Source organism: Mytilus californianus, unplaced genomic scaffold (genome assembly GCF_021869535.1).
Source record: "Mytilus californianus isolate M0D057914Y unplaced genomic scaffold, xbMytCali1.0.p SCAF_11, whole genome shotgun sequence".
In the NCBI taxonomy this organism is placed as follows: domain Eukaryota; kingdom Metazoa; phylum Mollusca; class Bivalvia; order Mytilida; family Mytilidae; genus Mytilus; species Mytilus californianus.
This window is the reverse complement of record NW_026262593.1, coordinates 30187487-30205564: the sequence shown is the minus strand read 5'-3', so window position 1 is coordinate 30205564 and position 18078 is coordinate 30187487. Positions and strand designations below refer to the sequence as shown.

Sequence of the window (18078 nt, the reverse complement as noted above, 5' to 3'; positions counted from 1 at the left end):
ACGGAAACCAGTTTTGGGACGTACGTACGGACGGACGTACGGACGTACAGACGGACACGGGTAAAACTTAATGCCCCCTCCGCTACGGCGGGGGCATAAAAAATCAAGAAAGGACAATCTTTACTGTTCTAATTTTATTTATTTAAAGTTGGTGTTCTGGGGTAAATTTCTGTTGGTGAATTGGTTATTTAAAGAAAAAATATCTTCATAGTAACTGTAAGGGGTGTTAAATAAAATTAAAAGCTGATCTTTGAACTGTTTTTCATTTGAATACTAGCGATTTTGCCAAATTGAAGTTGATAATACTTTTTCAATTTTTAGCAAGAACGAAGATGAAGGGCGCCCATTTTGCGTAATCTTCTCTTCAGGTTTCAACACAGAACCCTCATACTTCCTGAAAATGCTGGTATAAACATTCAAGATGTGCATTTCGCTTTCTGTAAACATTTGAAGAATTCTTTTTAGATTTACGCCATTAATCAGCATTCTATCCATTTTTAATGATTTTGCTTGGTTAATTAGATGTAGTTTTCCTTTCAATAGTTTTACTAATTGTATAGAAATTATTAACTTGTCAGCATTTAAAGAGATACTCCCTAAAGATAAACGAATATTAGCATCATTACCATTTAGGTGGTCTTTCAATTCACAGTGTTGTTACTTTAAATATATGTAGCTAGGCATTAACGGCATACTGTTTTTGTGAGGGTCATACACAATTTTTCTCTGTAAAATATCGAAATTACTGTCAACTCTTCACTAGTTAGTCCTCACCAAGGTCTACCTGTCAATTGAAAACTTGTTATTTTGGAAAACTCGTTATGTAAATTTCAATGGAAGAAGCTCCCAACAGTCCCAAGTATGAGAGTTCTATACCTACTGGAAATTAAATAAAAAATAATGGATGATTCTAAAGAATATTCCACTTTTAAATATGTGGACCTCGGGTATAATAGCAAATGAGTCGAGCCTATTTCAGCTGACTTTTATAAACTATGTCCCTATGTTGTCCTGTTACACCACTGTCAAAGGTCAAGGGAAATGTCTAGGTATATCTGCTATTCATGTTATTCCCCTGTTATATTATGTATGCGCCTGTCCCAAGTTAAGTTAGCTAGGAGTCTGTAATTCAATGGTTGTTATATTATGTATGCGCCTGTCCCAAGTTAAGTTAGCTAGGAGTCTGTAATTCAATGGTTGTTATATTATGTATGCGCCTGTCCCAAGTTAAGTTAGCTAGGAGTCTGTAATTCAATGGTTGTTATATTATGTATGCGCCTGTCCCAAGTTAAGTTAGCTAGGAGTCTGTAATTCAATGGTTGTTATATTATGTATGCGCCTGTCCCAAGTTAAGTTAGCTAGGAGTCTGTAATTCAATGGTTGTTATATTATGTATGCGCCTGTCCCAAGTTAAGTGAGCTAGGAGCCTGTAATTCAGTGAGCTAGGAGTCTGTAATTCAATGGTTGTTATATTATGTATGCGCCTGTCCCAAGTTAAGTGAGCTAGGAGTCTGTAATTCAATGGTTGCTATATTATGTATGCGCCTGTCCCAAGTTAAGTGAGCTAGGAGCCTGTAATTCAGTGAGCTAGGAGTCTGTAATTCAATGGTTGTTATATTATGTATGCGCCTGTCCCAAGTTAAGTGAGCTAGGAGTCTGTAATTCAATGGTTGTTATATTATGTATGCGCCTGTCCCAAGTTAAGTTAGCTATAGGAGTCTGTAATTCAATGGTTGTCATTTGTTGCTGTTTATCATATTAGTTTTTCGTTTATTGTTTTGTTCATAATTATGTACTAAGTAGTTAGTTTTCTTGTTTGAATTGTTTTAAATTTAACTTTCTGTGCCTTTTATATTTTTAGTTTAAACATATTCTGTTTGCATAAACACAAATTGGATGAGACACAAGTCAAACAGACTTATTTGTTCAGTGTATGGTCACTGGTGTTAATATGTCTTTTGATTGAGTTCAGCCATTTCAACTGATATCTTATAGTGTGTTTTTCTATGTTGTGATGTTACACTATTGTTTCAGATAAGGGTGAAGGTTTGGTACCATTAAAACGTTTAAACCCGCTGCAATTATTTGCACCTATCCTAAGTCAGGATCCTGATGTTCAGTAGTTGTCGTTTGTTGGTGTGGTTCATTAGTGTTTCTCGATTCTCGTTTTTATATAGATTAGACCGTTGGTTTTCCCGTTTGAATGGTTTTACACTAGTAATTTTTGGGGCCCTTAATTAGCTTGCTGTTCGGTGTGAGCCAAGTCTCCGTGTTGAAGACCGTACTTTGACCTATAATGGTTTACTTTTATAAATTTTGACTTGGATGGAGAGTTGTCTCATTGGCACTCATACCACATCTTCTTATATCTATTATGAATATTTTGGTATTAATATTGATTCACTCATAGGGTCTTTGCATCGGAAATAAACACATTTATTCTAAAACCAGTTGTTGGCATGATACGGGTTATGTTCTTCTCATATATTTTATGATGGTATGATACTAAACCCCTAACGGGAGGGATTGTACCTGATTTTCATATGATGAAGACATAATCTTTCAATCAGTTTAATTGGGGTCTGGAGCTGGCATGTCAGTAACTGCTAGTAGTCCTTTGTTAATTTATGTATCATTGTCATTTTGCTTAGTTTCTTTTGTTACCTATTTTGATATCGGACTTGGACTTCTTTTAAACTGAGTTTTACTGTGCGTATTGCTATATGTGTTTCTTTATTCTACATTGGCTAGAGGTATAGGGGGAGGGTTGAGATCTCACAAAACATGTCTAACCCCGCCGCATTTTTGCGCCTGTCCCAAGTCAGGAGCCTCTGGCCTTTGTAAGTCTTGTATGTTTTTTTAATTTTAGTTCCTTTATATGTTTTGGAGTTTAGTGTGACGTCCATTTTCACTGAACCAGGACACAATTTTATTTAGGGGCCAGCTGAGGACCACCTCCGGGTGCGGGATTTTCTCGCTGCGTCGAAGACCCATTGGTGGCCTTCGGCTGTTATCTGCTCTTTGGTCGGGTTGTTATCTCTTTGACATATTCCCCATTTCCATTCTCAATTTTATTATGAAGTCTTCTCCGTTTAACATATTTAACAATACAATATAGATGAGCATGCATACAATACATATTATTTCAACATTTGTATAAATTGGACAGAAAAATTAAGTGGCACAAAAGAAGAAGGGAGAAAAAAAAATAATAAAACACAAAAAACAAAAAACAAGGAAATAAATTAATAAAAAAACAAAACAAAACAAAACAAAAGCAAAAAAAATAGCAAAAAAAACAACAACAACAACAACAACTAAACTTAGATGATGATGTGTATGTGGTCATGTTTTACTATATAAACAATACGGATTATATTCGACCCTCTAATAAACTCAAATTGGGATTTAAGTTTTTTAGTTTCGTTTTAAATTTTCCTATTGTATCTGCTTCACGGGTTGAAGTATCAAGGTTATTCCATAGACGTATATTTGATGGTAGAAATGATTCATTAGTAAATGCAAGTCTGCAGAACGGAAGTAACCATTGCGTAGTGCATAAACAGTCATACTTTGGATTGTTGGTGGAATTAAATTACTCAAATATATTGGTACATTATTTTGTGTAATATTATAAAACATTTGAATTTTTCTTCTTTCTCTTCTTTCTGCCAACGTTTCCCACCCAAGTTCCTTGTAAATTACCCTTGAGCTTGTAAAAAATAGATAAACCCGTTACTATTCGAGCAGCTTGAAGTTGTAATTGCTCCAGCATATTAATATTATCCAATTCAATATTATCCCAAACTTCACTGGCATATTCAAATAAAAGTCTTATAAAAACTAGATATAGTTTTTCTACTAAGTCTATATTTCAGTTTCCTAAGCATATTTATATGTTTAGATACACTTAAAATAATATTGTCAATATGAACATTTCATTTAGCATCATTGCTAAATGTAACCCCTAAGTGTTTATGAATATTAGTTACTGGTATGTTTTTTTCATTAAATGTAAAATTCAAATCTGGGATGTCAACATTCGAAAATATCATAATTTCTTTTTTATCAGGATTATAAGACATTAACCCCTTTTATACCATTCGTTCAGCTCATCCAGGTCGTGATTTATAACAGATTTATCTGCAATGCATCGTGATCTGCATAGCTGAACGATGTGTCATCCGCAAAGAGTCTGCAGAGAGAATAAAGTGTTTCCGCGATGTCATTTATGTAAATTATAAAAAGCAACGGTCCGAAGACAGACTCTTGTGGAACACCATGACTTATGATGTCGGGACCTGATGCTTTGGTGGGATTTAGAAGTTTGATGACATCAACAATTTCATTAGTATTAATCACTATATCATTCAATAGATTGTTAGTTTTTTTCTTCAAAGTAGGGTAATTGAGCATCAGTTCCTTCCAACAATGAAATAAAACAGAAATACTTACTTAGGAGGTCGCACTTCTCGTCGTCGCCATAGACAAAGTCATCAAGGCATTAGCTAATATATTATATTTTCTAGATGTTTTTCCAAAATTTTCTTTCGCTTCTCTTTTCATATTATTCACTTTGTTTCTCTGTTTTTTATATTTATTAGTATCGGTTACCTTTTTAGATTTGATTGCCTTTTTTCGAAGTCGATCTCTCTTGCGAATTGATTTTCTAATTTCATTATTGAACCAGTGTTTATCGTTGCCACGTATTGTTACAATTTGAGTTGGAATGCTCTCTCTTGCAATGTCAAGAATTGTTTTGGTGAATATACTGACCATTTCATCAACGTCCTAGACACCAAAAAAGAATTCATTCAAATCAACTGATTTTAACATATTATTAGAAATATCTACGTTTGCTTTTTCATACAGCCATATTTCCCTTTTGAACGACTTTGTTACAAATTTTGGACATTGTAAACAAATAATTGGAGCATAGTGAACACTAATGTCTGTAGTCCTCTGTAGGTACGCTAAGTATATCAGAAAAAATAATTGTATTGAATAACTTAGTATGATCGGATCGACCAATGTGCTACGGTGATCAGTTACCATTGTTGGATTATTAATTGCGTTTTTTAGATTAAACAGATTGATTGTATCATATAATTTATTGTTGTTATAAGAGAATAAATCCGAATTTAAATCTCAAGAAATCACAATGTTTTCGAAAAAGTCGTGTCCAATATTCGACACCTGACCATTCGAGTCGGTAAGTACAGTATAATAAAAATTGTTGACCTTTACCTCTAATCTCGACCCATAAAGTCTCGTCGGTGTGGTTTCCTTTTATATTGCTTGCAATGTTATGGGTTTTTTTCATTGTTGAAGGCCGTGCGGTGACCTATAGTTGTTTACTTCAATGTCATTTTGTCTCTGGTGGAAAGTTGTCTTATTGACAAGCATACCACTTCTTCTTATTTTTGATATATCTATTAGCAATTATTCAATGATATATGGAGCAGAAGATCTAAAAGTATATGCTAGTAAGTCTTGGTCTTCCGAATGATAGTCTGATCTAGGTGTGTCTTGATTGTTCCTGATAATGTTGTTAATAGATTGCAAAGCTTATACATAAGACAAAAAGCTTTATGTATAGTCCGTTAACAAATGACAATTGCAAACCGTATCTCTGGAGAACTTTTAAAACCAACAAAACAAAAGCAAACCAAACAATACTTACATCATATTACTATCAAAGAGCTGTTCTTTAATTTTTGTAATAAAACATATGAAAATAGTGGAATTAACCATTTTTGGAGTGTAAAAAATTCTATTGATGTTTTAGATAAATTACTTACTTTTGGTGGTCCTTTTGGTTCGGTTGACAGTTTTTGACTTTTTCACTCTTTATACTACACTTTCACACAATCTTATCAAACAAAAGTTTTCCTATCTAATTAAATGATCGTTTGATAAATCTGATTGCAAATTTATTCGCTGCAACTCATCTAAAGACTTTTTCTTAAATGAGAAAGATAAACTTACTGGAGATGTGATGAGATGATTAAAGCCATACATTTTCTCCATGCCAATATTTATGTACGCTTTGGCAATAAAGTTTATCAACAGATTGTAGGTATTACTATGGCACCGATTGTGCCCCTTTAATAGCAGACTTGTTCCTGTACTGTTATGAATCTAGGTAGAACTGTCCAAATCAGTTCTAGTCGTAGAACTGTCAGCAGAACTGACCAAATCAGTTCTAACCGTAGAACTGTCAGCAGAACTGACTAAATCAGTTCTAACCGTAGAACTGTCAGGATTGTAGAACAGTTCTAAATGACGTCACTGCAGTTAGAGAAATATTTAAATAGTGCTGTGATGAGAATTTTTTAATATATATTATATTCTTTTGACTTATTGATATTTAAGACAAAGAGTTCTTAAAACTGTTCTATGGATAGAACTGACTAAATCAATTCTAGCCGTAGAACTGACCAAATCAGTTCTTATCGTAGAACTGTTCTAGTCGTAGAACTGTTCTAGCCGTAGAGCTGTTCTAGTCCTAGAACTGTCTAAAACTGTTCTAGGGTAGAACTGTCAGGATCAGTTCTAGGTAGAACTGTCTAAATCAGTTCTAGGTAGAACTGACCAAATCAGTTCTAGGTTAGAACTGTTCTAGCTAGAACTGTCTAAAAGGTGTCAGGATGACAGTTCTACATACTGTCCTAGAACAGTTCTCCTGACAGATTCTGACAGATTTGATGAGAGGTTAGAAGTGATCTCCACTGTAATCTATGCATTACTGGTAGACTAATAAGTCAGGGATTTCGTTACCACAAATTACTTAAAACCTTTACTAAATTCTTCCAAAGATACAAATATATATATTAGTTTGCAAGTTTGGCTGTACCTGTAAAAAAAAACATATTCAAAAGGAATAGCACATCCTAATTTTTCACGGTGATGTTATTTACAGAGCCCGGAAAATACGATCCGGGTAAACTTATCAGTTCTTTAAATAAACTTATTCTAAAAGGTTATCATTTCAATTTCAAACTGTAATGATTATGAGTTCTTTGAATATTGTTTTCATTGGTATAGATATTGATTCTGTTATCAGTAAATTAAAACCGTACTAAATAGTATTGTTATACTACAATCTGTTGATACCTACATGTATATTTTGGCGTTGCACAAGGTCATGTTTTTCTCTGACTGTTTATGACGTCTTTACAATAGATCCATTGGATGTTGGATGTATACTGATTAATATATTAATCTTATATACATGATTTATTTTATTAGTTGTTATTGGTTTTGAACTAGCTGTCAGTAACTGAGACTACTCTCAGATCTGTACTTTGTGTCTTTTTTGTTGTTAGTGATGTATTATAAATACCCTTTCATGTCCGGTCTGTGTCTTTGTTAGATGTATTTCTGATTTGTATAGATCTGATGAGTTTATGCCATTTTTAACTGATTTTTATGAAATTTGAAAAAAATAGGCAGGACAGGAGTTTTGAGTAAAAAAAAAAGGCAGGATGACAATTTATGTAAAAAAAAAGTCAGGTTAAACTAAAAAAAAGGCAGGACCGAATAGAGTGAACAATAAAAAGGCAGGACCGAATAGAGGAAAAAATAAATAGGCAGGACAACATTTTTCATCCTAGCCCCCCCCCCCCCCCCCCCCCCCCGCCCCCATAAAAATCAAATGGAAGCTCCCTTAAGTACGTATGACACACGGATAGCTAGAGTTTATCATAAGAATATATAAAAGATAAACGGTTCAATCAAGAGAGAGATAAATCATACATATATCGGTGCATGCACATATGGAGTAAAAACACAAAATGCAAAAGTAAAGAGGTATGCAACGTTATAAAAAGTACATAAAGATAAGACTAAAATAAGCCGAAAATAGCAAAAGCACTATAAGTAAACATTAGTTTGTCATGCTGAAAACAAAGAACATGAACACGATTAACTGGTCTTGCAGACAAGACACTAGCTGCCAGACAAGGATTAGTGAATTGAATTATGATGATTGCCTTCGAGGCTCCTCTGACAGCTCAGTTCAAATTTTACTGAGCACCTATGCATACCTTAAAGCTTGTATTACATTATGCTGTTGTCCTAGCCTGTAGAAGCTCTGCTGTATTCTGAAACCTAAAGGAGTGAGGGTTGTCCTTTATGTGTAAATTGCTTAAGGTTCCATACATCAATTGATCATTGTTTGTTGCATAATGTCCAGTGGCAAATATGTCATGCATGTTCATGACTCATCCCCAGTAACGATGTATTATGAGAAATACGCCCACACATTACGGAACTACAAGTCTTCCCTCCGATTCCCTCTTTATAATTAAGAATTGAATATTATTTAGAAATACTAATTTATATTAAAAAAATCATCCCAAAGTATGTCACGGAATTGTTTACATGTCGACTTGGAATCGTTTTATAATTATAACATTTCATTCGGAATCTATCGTGTACCATTAAAAAGTTTAGAATGTTGATATATTCCGAGTGCTATCATGATGAGGATGAAAATTAAGAAAAAACTGCTGATAATTTGCGTAATTTGTTTGCTCTGCATGATTATTGGAATCAAAACTTTGTGTAAGTGAAAAGTGATGCATTTTTCTCAAATTCTTCTTCTTTCCTCAATATCTTTTACCATATCCAGACCATACGCGACGTCATACAATGTCAATGATACACCACTGTCACCACTCACCAGCTGGGCAGGGGCTCGGGAATTTTATTTTTAGAAATATGGTCTACCGGTATACTCAATTTGTCTCATTATGAAAACACTAGGGAAAAAACAACAATAAGTGCCAACTGGGAGAACGCAGCCTTGGACAGTTAGACACTGGCACAGAAACAGACCAGCACTGGCAGCAGACGACATCTACCCCAAGGGTGAACGGGGAATAGAAATACAATGTATGGTCACTACAGGTCTTCATCCGACCTGCAGTAAAATCCTTGTCAAAGTGGGGGTCTGTTTGGCTGTGCAGGATGTACAAGTATGCATCAATGTCTGGCTAGAATGGTTACATTCAATCTGATGCCTGTCCATATCCAATATACCCTCAATTTCCAATTGCTGTCTATATTTCTCTAACCTCCATCTCAGATTGCCTCTATTACACACACCTACCTATTGTATTTATTGTTAATTTGTTCTTGTCCTGAACATGCATCAAATGTTTGCCACTGGAGGTGAAGCAACCAATAATCAATCAGATCAGGATCAGACAAGATCTATGCATACCTTTTTACAGTTTTACTTCATGTATTATAAACAGAAAATGACAGGGGATTATATTGCCCTTCTGGAAAGAGTACCACAAAACAAACTTTAATATGTTATTGCGTTTATTTAATAAGTTGGGGTGCTATATCTGCCAACCTTTTTGCCCTGCAAATGCCCATCTTATAGTACCACATAAGATTGTTTGATTGTTACTAGCCTAATGTCCAGTGGCAATTATTTCATGTGTATTCAGATAGAACACAAATTAACAATTAATACCATAGGTTGGTTTTGCAAGGTGTAATTACCCAGGTGAAAATAATTCTAGATGCTTCTGCACTAAAAGCAAATTGGCAAACGGATATTTAAACAACTGTAAAAGACATTTTTGTCACCCCAAAAATACATTTTGGTATCAAGACAAATAGGCATCTCATAATGACAAAAAGATAATTTTTTCCACCTTTAGATCTTATTAGCTATTACTTATCCCACCAGTTTCTTGATACTATAGTCAATGGTAGTACAAGTAGTATAAGTTGTAGGTTATCTTATTGGTTGTTTTTTTTTGTTATTCTGATAATTTGGTGTTGATCTGGGACAAAAAAAGACATTTGGGCTATTTCAAAAATTAAATGATGACAAAGTGTGACAAACAAGGTAAAAAATTAAGTCATTGCAAATCTATTTTCTACCATTCTACTATAATCCAGAGACATTCAAGTTTACAAAACTACCAGGGGTTAGTGAAAAAAAAAAGTGAAAACAAATATTTTTACATCATTTTACTCATAAGAATTCATCAATTTTTCAAAGGAACAATATTACAACATACTATAATCAACGTACAAACACAAATAAGTATAAATATCAATGTATTTTTTTAAATTTTTTGTTGAATTAAAGATAGTAGTTGATTTTTCTATCATTTTTTACTTTTATATTGAGGCATACATGTATTTGTTAAATATGTAAATTTCACCAATTTTCAATGTTATTCTTTCTTCAAACAAAAAATATAAAACATGCAAGATATGGATAAACATGTTATTTCACCTACAAAGACATTTTCTTGCAACAGATTGACTTTTACTGACATTTTATTTTTTACATAAACTTACTTGACTTTATACCTTGTGCTGTTCATAAAAATGTAAATCAATGGAAGAATTGGAACAAGAAATCATAGTCAAGATATAATAGTTTGATGAGAGATATTGTTTGGTATTGTATCTGCACTTATTTATTTTATATCATCAATGAATGCACATGCTTCCTTGTGAATGTCACACTAATAGCGTTACACTCCTGACATTTTTGGGTAAATTTTTGGACAGTATTTTTTATACAGAGCACATACTGCTACCATCTTTGGTAGTAAGAACCAACTTATCATAATATTCATTATCTGACATGATAAACATCACACATATATAGTATCTTACAAGACACTGACAAAGGTTTCAAGGAAAGTCATAATTTTTTTTTTTTTGAAATAGCCTGTTTGCATTCTTGTAATTTTACAGATTCTATTTTTCATCTTTTTCTTAAAAAAAAAATTTACATTTTATTAATCCATATTACATGTATTAAGTTGCCTTTGAGTTTAATATACTATGATGTTTTACAGAATTTGGTATTGATGGCAGTTTTTTTTATCGTTTTCTGTTTAATTCATTCATAACTTTGTGACGAGTGAACCAACACCTTCTAACGGAAAAGCTGGTAGAGTAACCAAGATGGATACCGAAGTATGCTGCGGTTGTCTTAAAACCTCATGGAAATATAATATGTAGAGACAACAACATCTGGGTTACCGCAAGGTGATAGTTTTATTGAGTCTACATGTTTCGCCACTTATGGTGGCGTCTTCAGGACAATTTAAACATAGAAAACAAATACTGAAGTACATAAAATGCGGTGCATATGGGGTTACAAAGGTTAACAAGACGTAACGTCACAATAATTGATTTGACAACTTTAAAATGAAAGTGAAAGTAAAAGTTAATAATGCATTGTCAGTGTCTTTTCCAAAATGGACAACACCTCACAGGACATTCCGTACCATTCCAAAAGGCTTCACTCGGAAAGAGGTACTACTTCCAATTGCGTCGGGAATGTTGTAAGATGTATGGTAGTCGCACATGTAGGGCATGGTGGAAGTTGTGGTGAATTGGTTACATTTTGCGGTTGTGGTACACTATCCATGTTGCAAGTTTATTTCAACAATAATCGTGCGGTTCTGCGGTTCAGTACGTTTTGCGGTGGTCTTCTTATTCGCGGGTTTTCCTTTTCTTCGAGGTATAGGCGGTTTCTTCAGTGAGGTTGGTGGTAGAATGGAACTGGTCGGTAGACATGAGGCTAACGGTTGTAACTACAACGCAGGACGGCTAAGGTGGATCGTGTGCGGATGCAGGGGTTCACAGAAAAATAAATAATTTGTGACGAGTGAACCAACACCTTCTAACGGAAAAGCTGGTAGAGTAACCAAGATGGATACCGAAGTATGCTGCGGTTGTCTTAAAACCTCATGGAAATATAATATGTAGAGACAACAACATCTGGGTTACCGCAAGGTGATAGTTTTATTGAGTCTACATGTTTCGCCACTTACGGTGGCGTCTTCAGGACAATTTAAACATAGAAAACAAATACTGAAGTACATAAAATGCGGTGCATATGGGGTTACAAAGGTTAACAAGACGTAACGTCACAATAATTGATTTGACAACTTTAAAATGAAAGTGAAAGTAAAAGTTAATAATGCATTGTCAGTGTCTTTTCCAAAATGGACAACACCTCACAGGACATTCCGTACCATTCCAAAAGGCTTCACTCGGAAAGAGGTACTACTTCCAATTGCGTCGGGAATGTTGTAAGATGTATGGTAGTCGCACATGTAGGGCATGGTGGAAGTTGTGGTGAATTGGTTACATTTTGCGGTTGTGGTACACTATCCATGTTGCAAGTTTATTTCAACAATAATCGTGCGGTTCTGCGGTTCAGTACGTTTTGCGGTGGTCTTCTTATTCGCGGGTTTTCCTTTTCTTCGAGGTATAGGCGGTTTCTTCAGTGAGGTTGGTGGTAGAATGGAACTGGTCGGTAGACATGAGGCTAACGGTTGTAACTACAACGCAGGACGGCTAAGGTGGATCGTGTGCGGATGCAGGGGTTCACAGAAAAATAAATAATTTGTGACGAGTGAACCAACACCTTCTAACGGAAAAGCTGGTAGAGTAACCAAGATGGATACCGAAGTATGCTGCGGTTGTCTTAAAACCTCATGGAAATATAATATGTAGAGACAACAACATCTGGGTTACCGCAAGGTGATAGTTTTATTGAGTCTACATGTTTCGCCACTTACGGTGGCGTCTTCAGGACAATTTAAACATAGAAAACAAATACTGAAGTACATAAAATGCGGTGCATATGGGGTTACAAAGGTTAACAAGACGTAACGTCACAATAATTGATTTGACAACTTTAAAATGAAAGTGAAAGTAAAAGTTAATAATGCATTGTCAGTGTCTTTTCCAAAATGGACAACACCTCACAGGACATTCCGTACCATTCCAAAAGGCTTCACTCGGAAAGAGGTACTACTTCCAATTGCGTCGGGAATGTTGTAAGATGTATGGTAGTCGCACATGTAGGGCATGGTGGAAGTTGTGGTGAATTGGTTACATTTTGCGGTTGTGGTACACTATCCATGTTGCAAGTTTATTTCAACAATAATCGTGCGGTTCAGTACGTTTTGCGGTGGTCTTCTTATTCGCGGGTTTTCCTTTTCTTCGAGGTATAGGCGGTTTCTTCAGTGAGGTTGGTGGTAGAATGGAACTGGTCGGTAGACATGAGGCTAACGGTTGTAACTACAACGCAGGACGGCTAAGGTGGATCGTGTGCGGATGCAGGGGTTCACAGAAAAATAAATAATTTGTGACGAGTGAACCAACACCTTCTAACGGAAAAGCTGGTAGAGTAACCAAGATGGATACCGAAGTATGCTGCGGTTGTCTTAAAACCTCATGGAAATATAATATGTAGAGACAACAACATCTGGGTTACCGCAAGGTGATAGTTTTATTGAGTCTACATGTTTCGCCACTTACGGTGGCGTCTTCAGGACAATTTAAACATAGAAAACAAATACTGAAGTACATAAAATGCGGTGCATATGGGGTTACAAAGGTTAACAAGACGTAACGTCACAATAATTGATTTGACAACTTTAAAATGAAAGTGAAAGTAAAAGTTAATAATGCATTGTCAGTGTCTTTTCCAAAATGGACAACACCTCACAGGACATTCCGTACCATTCCAAAAGGCTTCACTCGGAAAGAGGTACTACTTCCAATTGCGTCGGGAATGTTGTAAGATGTATGGTAGTCGCACATGTAGGGCATGGTGGAAGTTGTGGTGAATTGGTTACATTTTGCGGTTGTGGTACACTATCCATGTTGCAAGTTTATTTCAACAATAATCGTGCGGTTCTGCGGTTCAGTACGTTTTGCGGTGGTCTTCTTATTCGCGGGTTTTCCTTTTCTTCGAGGTATAGGCGGTTTCTTCAGTGAGGTTGGTGGTAGAATGGAACTGGTCGGTAGACATGAGGCTAACGGTTGTAACTACAACGCAGGACGGCTAAGGTGGATCGTGTGCGGATGCAGGGGTTCACAGAAAAATAAATAATTTGTGACGAGTGAACCAACACCTTCTAACGGAAAAGCTGGTAGAGTAACCAAGATGGATACCGAAGTATGCTGCGGTTGTCTTAAAACCTCATGGAAATATAATATGTAGAGACAACAACATCTGGGTTACCGCAAGGTGATAGTTTTATTGAGTCTACATGTTTCGCCACTTACGGTGGCGTCTTCAGGACAATTTAAACATAGAAAACAAATACTGAAGTACATAAAATGCGGTGCATATGGGGTTACAAAGGTTAACAAGACGTAACGTCACAATAATTGATTTGACAACTTTAAAATGAAAGTGAAAGTAAAAGTTAATAATGCATTGTCAGTGTCTTTTCCAAAATGGACAACACCTCACAGGACATTCCGTACCATTCCAAAAGGCTTCACTCGGAAAGAGGTACTACTTCCAATTGCGTCGGGAATGTTGTAAGATGTATGGTAGTCGCACATGTAGGGCATGGTGGAAGTTGTGGTGAATTGGTTACATTTTGCGGTTGTGGTACACTATCCATGTTGCAAGTTTATTTCAACAATAATCGTGCGGTTCTGCGGTTCAGTACGTTTTGCGGTGGTCTTCTTATTCGCGGGTTTTCCTTTTCTTCGAGGTATAGGCGGTTTCTTCAGTGAGGTTGGTGGTAGAATGGAACTGGTCGGTAGACATGAGGCTAACGGTTGTAACTACAACGCAGGACGGCTAAGGTGGATCGTGTGCGGATGCAGGGGTTCACAGAAAAATAAATAATTTGTGACGAGTGAACCAACACCTTCTAACGGAAAAGCTGGTAGAGTAACCAAGATGGATACCGAAGTATGCTGCGGTTGTCTTAAAACCTCATGGAAATATAATATGTAGAGACAACAACATCTGGGTTACCGCAAGGTGATAGTTTTATTGAGTCTACATGTTTCGCCACTTACGGTGGCGTCTTCAGGACAATTTAAACATAGAAAACAAATACTGAAGTACATAAAATGCGGTGCATATGGGGTTACAAAGGTTAACAAGACGTAACGTCACAATAATTGATTTGACAACTTTAAAATGAAAGTGAAAGTAAAAGTTAATAATGCATTGTCAGTGTCTTTTCCAAAATGGACAACACCTCACAGGACATTCCGTACCATTCCAAAAGGCTTCACTCGGAAAGAGGTACTACTTCCAATTGCGTCGGGAATGTTGTAAGATGTATGGTAGTCGCACATGTAGGGCATGGTGGAAGTTGTGGTGAATTGGTTACATTTTGCGGTTGTGGTACACTATCCATGTTGCAAGTTTATTTCAACAATAATCGTGCGGTTCTGCGGTTCAGTACGTTTTGCGGTGGTCTTCTTATTCGCGGGTTTTCCTTTTCTTCGAGGTATAGGCGGTTTCTTCAGTGAGGTTGGTGGTAGAATGGAACTGGTCGGTAGACATGAGGCTAACGGTTGTAACTACAACGCAGGACGGCTAAGGTGGATCGTGTGCGGATGCAGGGGTTCACAGAAAAATAAATAATTTGTGACGAGTGAACCAACACCTTCTAACGGAAAAGCTGGTAGAGTAACCAAGATGGATACCGAAGTATGCTGCGGTTGTCTTAAAACCTCATGGAAATATAATATGTAGAGACAACAACATCTGGGTTACCGCAAGGTGATAGTTTTATTGAGTCTACATGTTTCGCCACTTACGGTGGCGTCTTCAGGACAATTTAAACATAGAAAACAAATACTGAAGTACATAAAATGCGGTGCATATGGGGTTACAAAGGTTAACAAGACGTAACGTCACAATAATTGATTTGACAACTTTAAAATGAAAGTGAAAGTAAAAGTTAATAATGCATTGTCAGTGTCTTTTCCAAAATGGACAACACCTCACAGGACATTCCGTACCATTCCAAAAGGCTTCACTCGGAAAGAGGTACTACTTCCAATTGCGTCGGGAATGTTGTAAGATGTATGGTAGTCGCACATGTAGGGCATGGTGGAAGTTGTGGTGAATTGGTTACATTTTGCGGTTGTGGTACACTATCCATGTTGCAAGTTTATTTCAACAATAATCGTGCGGTTCTGCGGTTCAGTACGTTTTGCGGTGGTCTTCTTATTCGCGGGTTTTCCTTTTCTTCGAGGTATAGGCGGTTTCTTCAGTGAGGTTGGTGGTAGAATGGAACTGGTCGGTAGACATGAGGCTAACGGTTGTAACTACAACGCAGGACGGCTAAGGTGGATCGTGTGCGGATGCAGGGGTTCACAGAAAAATAAATAATTTGTGACGAGTGAACCAACACCTTCTAACGGAAAAGCTGGTAGAGTAACCAAGATGGATACCGAAGTATGCTGCGGTTGTCTTAAAACCTCATGGAAATATAATATGTAGAGACAACAACATCTGGGTTACCGCAAGGTGATAGTTTTATTGAGTCTACATGTTTCGCCACTTACGGTGGCGTCTTCAGGACAATTTAAACATAGAAAACAAATACTGAAGTACATAAAATGCGGTGCATATGGGGTTACAAAGGTTAACAAGACGTAACGTCACAATAATTGATTTGACAACTTTAAAATGAAAGTGAAAGTAAAAGTTAATAATGCATTGTCAGTGTCTTTTCCAAAATGGACAACACCTCACAGGACATTCCGTACCATTCCAAAAGGCTTCACTCGGAAAGAGGTACTACTTCCAATTGCGTCGGGAATGTTGTAAGATGTATGGTAGTCGCACATGTAGGGCATGGTGGAAGTTGTGGTGAATTGGTTACATTTTGCGGTTGTGGTACACTATCCATGTTGCAAGTTTATTTCAACAATAATCGTGCGGTTCTGCGGTTCAGTACGTTTTGCGGTGGTCTTCTTATTCGCGGGTTTTCCTTTTCTTCGAGGTATAGGCGGTTTCTTCAGTGAGGTTGGTGGTAGAATGGAACTGGTCGGTAGACATGAGGCTAACGGTTGTAACTACAACGCAGGACGGCTAAGGTGGATCGTGTGCGGATGCAGGGGTTCACAGAAAAATAAATAATTTGTGACGAGTGAACCAACACCTTCTAACGGAAAAGCTGGTAGAGTAACCAAGATGGATACCGAAGTATGCTGCGGTTGTCTTAAAACCTCATGGAAATATAATATGTAGAGACAACAACATCTGGGTTACCGCAAGGTGATAGTTTTATTGAGTCTACATGTTTCGCCACTTACGGTGGCGTCTTCAGGACAATTTAAACATAGAAAACAAATACTGAAGTACATAAAATGCGGTGCATATGGGGTTACAAAGGTTAACAAGACGTAACGTCACAATAATTGATTTGACAACTTTAAAATGAAAGTGAAAGTAAAAGTTAATAATGCATTGTCAGTGTCTTTTCCAAAATGGACAACACCTCACAGGACATTCCGTACCATTCCAAAAGGCTTCACTCGGAAAGAGGTACTACTTCCAATTGCGTCGGGAATGTTGTAAGATGTATGGTAGTCGCACATGTAGGGCATGGTGGAAGTTGTGGTGAATTGGTTACATTTTGCGGTTGTGGTACACTATCCATGTTGCAAGTTTATTTCAACAATAATCGTGCGGTTCTGCGGTTCAGTACGTTTTGCGGTGGTCTTCTTATTCGCGGGTTTTCCTTTTCTTCGAGGTATAGGCGGTTTCTTCAGTGAGGTTGGTGGTAGAATGGAACTGGTCGGTAGACATGAGGCTAACGGTTGTAACTACAACGCAGGACGGCTAAGGTGGATCGTGTGCGGATGCAGGGGTTCACAGAAAAATAAATAATTTGTGACGAGTGAACCAACACCTTCTAACGGAAAAGCTGGTAGAGTAACCAAGATGGATACCGAAGTATGCTGCGGTTGTCTTAAAACCTCATGGAAATATAATATGTAGAGACAACAACATCTGGGTTACCGCAAGGTGATAGTTTTATTGAGTCTACATGTTTCGCCACTTACGGTGGCGTCTTCAGGACAATTTAAACATAGAAAACAAATACTGAAGTACATAAAATGCGGTGCATATGGGGTTACAAAGGTTAACAAGACGTAACGTCACAATAATTGATTTGACAACTTTAAAATGAAAGTGAAAGTAAAAGTTAATAATGCATTGTCAGTGTCTTTTCCAAAATGGACAACACCTCACAGGACATTCCGTACCATTCCAAAAGGCTTCACTCGGAAAGAGGTACT

General features: G+C 36.7%; 1 protein-coding gene across 9 annotated transcripts in view; it reads left to right on the top strand.

Moving 5' to 3' along the window:
- Nucleotides 1-8445: 8445 nt before the first annotated feature.
- The window catches only part of LOC127719870 (2-phosphoxylose phosphatase 1-like), a 31090-nt gene continuing 21457 nt past the window's right edge, over nt 8446-18078 (top strand). For all 9 annotated transcript variants that reach the window (XR_007990522.1, XR_007990521.1, XR_007990519.1 and 6 more), the window contains exon 1: nt 8446-8568. Coding sequence is in view for 1 of the 9 variants with exons in the window: in XM_052226215.1 (XP_052082175.1) it covers nt 8484-8568 (85 nt within the window). In the remaining 8 variants the exon portion in view is untranslated. The remainder of the gene's footprint in view (nt 8569-18078) is intronic.